Source organism: Erythranthe guttata, chromosome 2 (assembly GCF_056151865.1).
Source record: "Erythranthe guttata isolate IM_541 chromosome 2, IM_541, whole genome shotgun sequence".
Classification (NCBI taxonomy): domain Eukaryota; kingdom Viridiplantae; phylum Streptophyta; class Magnoliopsida; order Lamiales; family Phrymaceae; genus Erythranthe; species Erythranthe guttata.
The window spans coordinates 15,579,528-15,589,699 of record NC_142534.1 but is presented as its reverse complement, the minus strand read 5'-3'; the positions used below and the strand labels follow the sequence as shown (position 1 = coordinate 15,589,699).

Here is a 10,172-nt window from a genome sequence, read left to right as displayed (position 1 = left end):
AACCGGGAATTGCTCCTTTCGAAGGAATACCATAACATCGTCCCCCCATCTAAAGTTTTCAGTCTGCGATGTTTGTCCGCAGCAGCCTTATACTTCGCACTTTTTTGCTCGAGCTTATCCTTCACCTCCGCTTGCCAATCTCGCACTTCATTAGCCAGTTGCACTGCTGCCCCACTTTTTCGGTGCTCTTGAAAAAATTCACTGCATGTCTCGGAGCTACCCTATAAACCAACGCAAAAGGGGACATTCCGGTGGCGCTATGCACAACGATATTGTAAGCAAACTCCGTGTGCGGTAAAGCGTGATCCAATTGTTTCGGGCGATCGCCACAAATACATCGTATTAAATTTCAAAGTCTGATTAGTCACCTCCGTTTGCCCTCTGTTTGCGGATGCGTTGTGGTGATTCGCTTGAGGGAAGTGTCAAACAACTTCCAACAGACAAGCTAAAAATGGTCAAGGAACTTCACATCTCGGTCAGATATCGGTACGTCGTGTAAACGGATCACTTCTCGAAAGAATAGCCTCTCAATGTAAGACGCATCGGAAGTCTTTCGGCACAGAATGAAGTGGGTCATCTTGGAAAACCTATCAACCACCACGAAAACCGAATCAACTCCTCGTTGGGTTCGCATCAAGCCCAATATAAAGTCCATTGACATATCTTCCCAAATACCGCTCGGGACTGGGAGAGGTATATACAACCTCGTATTTTAAGACCGACTCTTCGAAACTTGGCAAACACAGCACTTAGCAACCACCTTACCAACATCTCGCTTAACTTGGGGCCAATAAAACCGCTCATCGGCGTTGTGCGTCATCTTGTCTCTCCCCAAGTGACCACTCAGCCCGCTCGCATATAGATCCACAATTAACTTCTCGCGAAGAGAAGTCCTCGGAAAGGACAGCTGGTTATCTCTAAAAATAAATTCATCATTAATATAATAATCTTTCATGGGCTGTCAACCAACACACTTAGACCATATTTTTCCAAAATCCTCATCTCCTTCGTACAACTCCTTAAAACGTCGTTTTGAGGGCCTAAACGGCCTTAAAACGCCAAAATTGGTTCCCATCAAATTCTGCCTCCGCCGCCTCTTCATCAAATTAAATCAAACCCCCTGTAATTTGTAAATTTCTTACGTTCGCCCCCCTACAAGATGAATCAGAGCCAAGTATTTCCAATAGAATGTCTGAAGAGAATTTCTAGCTAAAATGTGAGCCGCCATGTTGGCGTTATTTGATGACAGACACTGCAACGTCATAATCTGACTCAATGAGAATGTCTGTGAAACCCGATTCACACAGCCATATGCAAGCTTGTTAAACATGTGCTGAAAATCGCAGAAATCGCCCTCAATGTCCTGAAATCGTACAAAATCACCCAAAATATGCAGATAATTGCTCAAAATCACCCCCAAATGTGTTGAAAATGGTACTAATCGCCCAAATGTGCTGAAAATTGTACTGAGTCGTCACCCCCATAACAAATATCGTATCGTATCACGATATCGGGCAATATTTACGAATAATCGGTACAAATGCCGGTTTATATCGTTTGATATAAATCTTATCGTATGGGGATATATCGTAATGTTGACTACCTTGGCTAACAGTCATTCAATAATTACTTCACCTCTTTTCAACCTAAAATATTGTATTTTAGTAAATTATTAATAGAGCTACTAGCTTTAGTTAATTTATTAAAAAAAAACAATTATTGAAAAAATATAATATAAGCTAATTAAACGCTAAAATGAAGAAGGGAGCCAATGAGGAAATACGACCGCCACCTCATATTTCCTCGGCCCGCAACTTAAAAAACGTCGTAAAGTCCCTTTCGAATTGGTTCGAGTATGCTTCGAATACTTGTGGTGGACTCGTTGTTGCTATGCATATATGTTCTCCTTGTTATTCTTCTCCAAGCCTTGAGGAATCTGCCAAAATCATGTAAACTTAACTAAAACTCAATATTTAATACTTAATTAGTACTACTAATTAACGAACCTCATCTTCAATATTTGTACAACTCTCTCGTGCAATAGTTCGTAACAAACAGTAATAAATCGAAAAATATCTATTCATGAACTTCTTGCATGCGATGTTTTGTTGCTTCTTTTCGGGAACCCGAGTTCGGAGAATGTTAAACTTGCTGTTGGTTTTTGCACTCGATGTGGTTTGTTACAGAATTTTTCCCCGCATATACTTCGACAAATTTTTGGAGAATTAATTTCTTCGTGTGTTACGAGAAAGGGAGGTGGGAAAACGTGTGCAAGTTATGATTTTGAAGCTTTTTTCGGTTAAGAAATCGAGGTTTAGGAATTATCCGAGCGTGGTTGATGAGTTGGACGACATTGTTGAGGTTGATGAACAAGTTACACATGATGTTTCTTTGTTGATGCCGGAGAATAGTGTGGATGAGAATTCAACCCGAATCTTGAGTTCGATTATGGCCATGAAATTCGTAGCGATCGGACGGTGAGGATTTGGTGTGAAGATGTTGAGGATGGGGATGAGGTGTCTTCCGATGATGTGGCGAAATTCGAAGATGATTTTGAAGAGAAGATTGGATAAATTAAGTCACTATTTGTTTTTGTATAACTATAATTTTTTGTATAACTAGCTAGTCTTGATTAGCAGCTATATTGAATTGTACTCCATTCATGTGTGTGTGTGTATTATTTTTATTTTGGCCAAAAAACAATTATTTCATTAATAATATGAAAAAGTACGAAGGGGTCTCGTTAAAAACCTTGTTGGCCCGCCGATCAGTACAAGGAAAAGAGTACCCCGTTTTCTTTTTCATCATGTCGCTGTTTTCCTAGTTAAGGAAATGACATGAAAAAAATACGACGATCTCTCAACGGACACGGACAAATGCTCCTCCACTTTTTCCGCGTAAACATCAAAGACACGATCGACATTGATCGAGCTCCCAAAGTGGACAACTAACAAGGGCTCCAAAAAAGCCCGAACACACTTCGCCACAATTTTACCGCTCGTGTTGGTTTTTTCATAGTTGTTGCAGTCTTCTTTGGCGTCCCATGGAACGAAAACAAATTCCATCTTGTCCAAATTGAAGGACCCTTCGCTTTTGACTGCCGCCTCGATTTCTTGTACAGACGGGCCGTATATTGGTATGTTAAATGAGTGCAAATTATCCTCCTTCACAAGCCCCTAATTGTTTAAGGAAAAAAAAAAAAGTGCCCGGATGATAAATATTAGCAAAATCTTCCATATGATTGAATTTTATTAGCAAACTACCCCCTAATAATTAGGGGGTTTGTGTGCTAACATAAGTTGCAATTTAGGGTGTGTTTTTCTTTTTTGGTAATATGTATAACACGAGAAGTTTTTTAGCAATTCGATATAACAAGCGTATTGTTATATGCAGTAAACTCCTTAAAATTACCTCCGAAACCATATCGGAAAGTGTTTCCGAGAGGAGAGTATATGGCTTGAATTCGTCTTTGGAAGTGGGGTCCGCAACACTTCTACCGAGGAATCCCAAAACCATACGACCACCACCTCGTATTTCCTCGCCCCGCAACTTCAAAAAAGCCGTGAAGTCCCTCTCGAATTGGTTCGAGTATGCTTCGAATACTCGTGGCGGACTCGTTGTTGCTATGTATATGTTCTCCTTGTTATTCTTCTCCAAGCCTTGAGGAATCTGCCATGCATATGCATGCAAAATCATCATCTAAAATTAACTAAACACTCAAAATATTTGATAATATATACACTATTTAAATTAGAATCATACAATAAAAGACAAATTACGGCCATCGCTGAGTTATGCTCAAATTATGAAAACTTTCTTCTTGTTTGAGTAATTACAGCCAACCCCTCTCAACTATGTATTATCTTACGAAAAGAGGTAAATTTAGGGATGTTAATTCGGTAAAAACCGAACTGAAATTTCGGTCCGCCAACATTTCATAACGTTTACCGAACTAGATATACGATTTGGTTCGGTAAATAACCGAATTACATAAATTTTATGTAAAAATATTTAAAAGGGGAATGACTGTAGTTATTCAAACAAGAATGGTTTTTTCGTAATTTGGCCATAGCTCAGGGGTGGCCGTAATTAATTAACTAACCTGGGAGAGCCAATGAATGCTTGTAGATGAGTAAGCAAAGTGAAGGCTGTTGTTTGGGAAAAGTCTGTCATAGAAAGAACCAGGTGCACCGTATATATAGCACTCTATATTATTATTTTTCGTATTCGTATTCGTATTCGTATTCGTCGACATGAGTTTGAAGAGATTGTTGAAATCATTGTCCGGAAGATCGTTCAGAAACACTTGGATTTCACGAGGAGCATGTTGTTGTAATTTGGAGAGTTGTTCGATGATGTGTGAAATTACCAAAAGGGTGTTGGGACCAGATGAACACCCCAAATCTGCAATCTTCATGCATTTGCTGAATTCATATTCATCTGTTGTCAACATATCTTTTAGGGTTTCGTCTAAGGCTGGCCATGTTTTTGTTATCACAACTTTCTGCAACAATTTAATGTCACATATATACGTTAAGAGAGAGAGAGAGAGAGAGAGAGAGAGAGAGAGAGAGAGAGAGAGAGAGAGAGAGAGCAAACTTGAAAAGCAGAATTGTTGGCATAGCTAGTTTCACCACTCCCGGCATTCATATTCTTAACCGACATTTCTGATAAAAACTCTGCGTTGGCTTCTCTATGAGAACAAAACAGACACACACGGCACTCTACTAATAAGGATAAATTGGACTTCATTCCATATGGTTGGCTGCTGGTTCTTTTATTAAAAAAAAAAAAAAAAAAAAAAAGTCGGACTCCATCCATTTGTAGACACGTGTGCATGAATTAGAACTGATGAATTGTCTCCATCTACTGCCGTATTATTATTATTTTTAATTGTTTATTATTTATTGTTATTATTTATTTATTTATATTCTTATTTTCTATTTTTCTATAATTAAAAGGAGGAATAAGATGGTGAAGTATTCCCTTTGTAGTATGTACAAAACTAACCTTTTCATAAGTAGAACTTTTAGGAGAATTACGTTCAATTATCATTTGGGATTTTTATGCAAAAGTCCCCAACCAAGCATGTTTATTATTCTAGGTATAGGGGACATATCTCTTTCACCAATAAGCCCATCCCTTTAATATTTATTATAACTAAAGGAAACATTCATGTATATCCCAATATTACCCTCAATCATTTATACCCAATTCTTAATTGTAATCCAAATTAATCAATTTTGTCCATAAAAGTTCAATTTTGACCACAAAAATTCAATTTTGACTTTTTTTTGGAGTATAATTTAATATGCTCCAATTTCATCCTTAACTTAATTTAATCTCAATTTGACCCCAAATTTCACAAATTATTAAATTTTGACCCAAAATTTTTTTTTTTTCAAAAATTTTTTTTTTTTCAAAAACTTTTTTTTGCCGCCGGATTCCGGCGTTGACCGGCGGTCAACGCCGGTCTCCGGCGTTGACTTTTTAAACTTTTTTTTTTTTTTTTTTTCCTTCCGGATTTTTTTTCCGGATTCCGGCGTTGACCGGCGGTCAACGCCGGTCTCCGGCGTTGACTTTTTTTTTTTTTTTTTTTGCTTTTTTCTTTTTTTTTCTTTTCTTTTCTTCCGGATTTTTTCGCCGGTTTCCGGCGGTCTCTTTCTTTAGTGTTTTTTTAAGTTTTTTTTTTTTTGTTTGGTTTGTTTTGTTTTTCCATGCCCGCCGCTACACGTTGACCGTAATTGTGCTGTCACTCACAGTAATTTAGCGTAATTATACTGTCAATGATAGTTAATTAACGTAATTGTACTGCCGTTGACATTACATTTATGTAATTGTGCTGCCGTTGACAGTAAATTAATGCAATATTATATTTTTTTATTTATTATTTTTATTTTTTATTTTTTTTGATTTGTTGACAAGTCAACGTAATTATATTACTGTCGTTGACAGTAAAATAACTGTAAACACAATAATATTACTGTCAACAACATCAATATTATTATTTTTTTGGGGTGTTTGTTTTGTTTGAGTTATTCACGGAGTAACGTATTAATATTACTGTCTATTATTGTAATATTACTGTAAACACAATAATATTACTGTGGTTGACGGTAATATTACTGTTGTTATAGTAATATTCCTGTCAACCACATCAATATTATTATTTTGTTTGGATTTTTTGTTTGTTCGAGTTATTCACGGAGTAACGTAATAATATTACTGTCTACTATTGTAATATTACTGTTGCTATAGTAATATTACTGTCACTCACAGTAATATTAATTCTTTTGGTTTTTTTTATTTTGTTTACATTTGTTGAACGGACAACATAGTAATATTACTTTATTATACAATAATAATGAATTTTGTTGTGTTAATATTAATGTGCTAGAGATTAATATAGCAATATCAATGTGTTAAACTATAGTTTAGTTAATTTTACTGTGTTTAACAGTAATATAGTTAATATTACTGTCATTCACAGCTATATTGCTGTTTAAACGGAAAAAAAAAAAAAAGAAAAAAAAAAAAAAAAAAAATTAAAAAGTCAACACCGGAGACCGGCGTTGACCGCCGGTCACCGCCGGAATCCGGAAGGAAAAAAAAAAAATTAAAAAAAAAAAAAAATTTAAAAAGTCAACGCCGGAGACCGGCGTTGACCGCCGGTCAACGCCGGAATCCGGAAAAAAAATCCGGAAGGAAAAAAAAATTAAAAAAAAATAAAAAAAAAATAAAAAGTCAACGCCGGAGACCGGCGTTGACCGCCGGTCAACGCCGGAATCCGGCGGGAAAAAAAAGTTTTTGAAAAAAAAAAATTTTGTGAAAAAAAAAAAGTTTTGGGTCAAAATTGAATAATTTGTGAAAGTTGGGGTCAAATTGAAGTTAAAGTAAGTTAATGATGATATTGGAGCATATTAAAGTAAGAGGGGTTATTTTAGTCATTTACATAAATCTGGACCATGTGTGGACTTATTGGTAAAGGAGAATATTGTCTGGATCTCTTTATGAATAAGTTCCCACTGATGGGCTTATTTGTAATATGCCCTTATCATTTTATTATATAAATATCTTAATTATTATGAGGGAAGTTTCTCAAGTTTCTTTTCTTTTGTCACCCTATTTATGTATTCTTTTAAATGGTATTTAATATTTAATATAATAAAATTAAAGGATTATTAGCAAGACCCTCCTCATCTAGGAAATGTAGTTAAGAAAATTCCCATTTCCAAAAATAATTTGAGAAAACCCCCTTAGTTAGTATTCCACCAAATATTACTCTTCTAATTCCAATTCTACCCTTAATTGTCAATATACTATTTTGAAACCCTAATTTCTCTTTCCCAAATTCACGCCTTTCACCACCGCCAATGCCTCTCCACCGCCGTCCACCGCCACCGCCGCCAAATCCTCACCGACCACCGGCCACCGTCCCCTCGTCGTTCCACCACTCAACCTCACTTCGTCTTCGCCATGCTCGACGAGGCTATTCACTACGTCAAGTTCTTGAAGAACCAGGTCCAGTCTCTCGAGAGCGTGGCAGCGAGCCGGCCGCCGGCGACGGCGGGGATGGGGATTGGGTTTCCGGTGCCGATGTCCAGTGGGAGCTACAGCGGCGGCGGGTATCCTGTAGCGGCGGGGAGAGGGTATCATCATCATAAAAACAGATCTAGGGTTTTTTGGTGTAAATATAGTTAGAATATGGAAGTGGGGTGGTGATGCTGTGGTGTGGCGACGACGTGGTGACGATGAAGAACAGATCTAGGGTTTTTTGGTGGATTGTGGCGGAAGACGGCGCAGAAAAAAAAAATTCGCGCAGGCAGGGCCCTTAATCGACTACGTGGTTTAATCGACTATGAACATATATAGTCGATTAAGGCTTAATCGACTATGTTCAGTAGTCAATTAAGGTTAACCGACTCTAGTTGTTTTTTTTTTCTTTTGATTTTTTGTTTATTGATTCCAATGTATAAATCAATTACAATGTTTGTATTTTTTTTTAAATATAATTGATTTTGTATTTTTTTTTGTAATTGTGATTTGTTATTTTTAGTAGTTACATTTTTAATCGACTAACCATTAATAAACCTGATAGAGAAAAAAAATTAAAAAAAAAAAAAATTAAAAAAAAATTAGAAACAAAAAAAAAAGTTAAAAAATAAAGAATTTCCTTAATCGACTATGAAGCATAGTCGATTTAAGACTAATCGACTATGCTTCATAGTTGATTAAAAAAACGGAAAAAAAAAAAAAAAATCGCTGGAGCGCGTGACCCAGCTGTGATGAGGTGGCGCGCGGGGGTAAAGCTGGGAAACACAATGGCTGAAATTGGAACATGGGCTTTTCTCAAATGGTCTAAAATATTTTGGGCCTATCCCCATTAAAAAAAGTAATGGGGGGTTATGTCAAAGAGCCACTAAAATTAATGGCATCTTCCACCTGATATTAAATGGATACGATGAACCTGATATTAAATGGATACGGTGAACGGTCGCTAGGTCGATGTTTGTCACACATGATTAACCTAGTGTTGTTTACATCTCTCGTATGGTTTGCAAACTATTATACGAGAGTGTAGATTGCACCTATACGATTGGCTGCAGATTTTTTCGTTACTGAAAAAAAGAAAAACTTTTAAATAATAATTATTTTGTGTTAGGGTGCATTTATTTTCTGTAAGAATTACATGGATTCTGAAGAGATCATCATATTGATGAGGGTCGGTTCGGCACTGGACCGTAACCCCATTTTTTTGGTCTGGCATGGTAGTGAAAGCCTTGTGGGTTGCAACAAATAAAATGGGCCGAGAGCTCGCTGAAATGGGTCACGAGAGTCAGGACGGGCCAAAAAAATCGCCTGAAAGGGCTGCAAATGATCAAACGGGTTGAGAGCTCGCCTTATGCTTCTAATACACGTGAAGACGAGAGGAGAAGACATCGACATGGTAGGTGGCGAGACGTAAAAACTGGTGATCAGTGTACTCTTCGATATTTGAGAGAACAAGGTTCGAAAAGAGGTCTTGAGGGTGCAATTGTTGTACCATCGGATAGCTAGCGTGAACCCTATCCTTTCTTCACCATAGGCCACAACTTTCCGACATGTTTATCGCAATTTTTAGTTTTCCCCAAAAAAATGTTGTCATGGTTATTACTTATTAGCCAAATTAATAATAATAAATAAAAAATAATGTTGAGAAGAATACAGAATTGAGAAGCAGATAGATTGTCCTGAATGAAATGTGTTGTCCGATGATGGTGATAGAAGTGTCACTTTATATTTCACATTTTTTGCATGACTTCTTTTATTTTATTTTTGTGTAAATTACAACCACCTCCCTGAATTAAAGTGTAACTAAAAAAAATATTTGAGAAATTACATCCAACCCCTTGCAATTTGTAAATTTCTTACGTTCACCCCCTACAAGAGGATGTTAACATAAGACATTTACAAATTTCAAGGGAATGGATGCAATTATTGGAAAATGAGAGTTTTTTTTTTTTTTTTTTTTTTTTTTTTTTTTTTTTTTATACCTTACTTCAAGGGGCTTGTCGTAATTTATCTTTTTTTCCTTCTCCATTTTGTCAGAATTCCACATAGTAGATACTACCATTTATCTTCACTCACGTACATTAATATGAAGGGTAAATTACGGCCACCCCTAAGGTAATATCAAATTACGAAAAACCCCCTTTTGTTTAGATGATAACAAACACTCCTCAACTATATATGAATTTTCTTAAATCGTCCATCCTTGCAGTATCAAATTTAGTAAAATCTTTTAAATTATGTGGAATATTATCCCGTTTTACCGCATTTGAATTGTATATTGTGAAACAAGCACTACAAGAAAAATATTAATTAGTGACAATAAAATATATGACAAGGTGAATTTCGTCACTAAACAACTATATTAAGTGACATAATATGTATTTTATCACTATAATGATAATTTATCTTTATTGATAACATGTGTCTCTTTGGTTTGTAAATGTCATACTGTCGTGCATTCTGAAACTGCATTTTTGCACGAAACGGCTACAAACTAGAGAACGTTCCACGGAATTTAGAAAATTATGTTGAATTTAAGACCATGAGAGTGGACGTGTAAGAAGATTCATAATTGAAGGGGGTGATTGCAATTACCCAAACATGAGGGTTTTTCGTAATTT

At 36.3% G+C, this 10,172-nt stretch overlaps 2 protein-coding genes across 2 annotated transcripts in view; both read right to left on the bottom strand.

The window, feature by feature from the left end:
- Positions 1 to 2,680: 2,680 nt before the first annotated feature.
- LOC148772452 (benzoate carboxyl methyltransferase-like) lies at positions 2,681 to 4,726 on the bottom strand. The gene is made up of 4 exons (XM_088812851.1): positions 4,600 to 4,726; positions 4,103 to 4,504; positions 3,412 to 3,669; positions 2,681 to 3,176 (listed from the first exon to the last, which is right to left on the bottom strand). Exons 1-4 carry the CDS (start codon positions 4,663 to 4,665, stop codon positions 2,805 to 2,807), a joined length of 1,098 nt encoding a protein of 365 aa, XP_088668977.1. The 5' UTR covers positions 4,666 to 4,726; the 3' UTR covers positions 2,681 to 2,804.
- LOC105954777 (Tetratricopeptide repeat (TPR)-like superfamily protein) overlaps positions 4,337 to 10,172 on the bottom strand; it is a 31,693-nt gene continuing 25,857 nt past the window's right edge. Inside the window, exon 3 of the mRNA XM_088812841.1 lies at positions 4,337 to 4,504. The gene's annotated coding sequence lies outside the window, so the exon portion shown is untranslated. The remainder of the gene's footprint in view (positions 4,505 to 10,172) is intronic.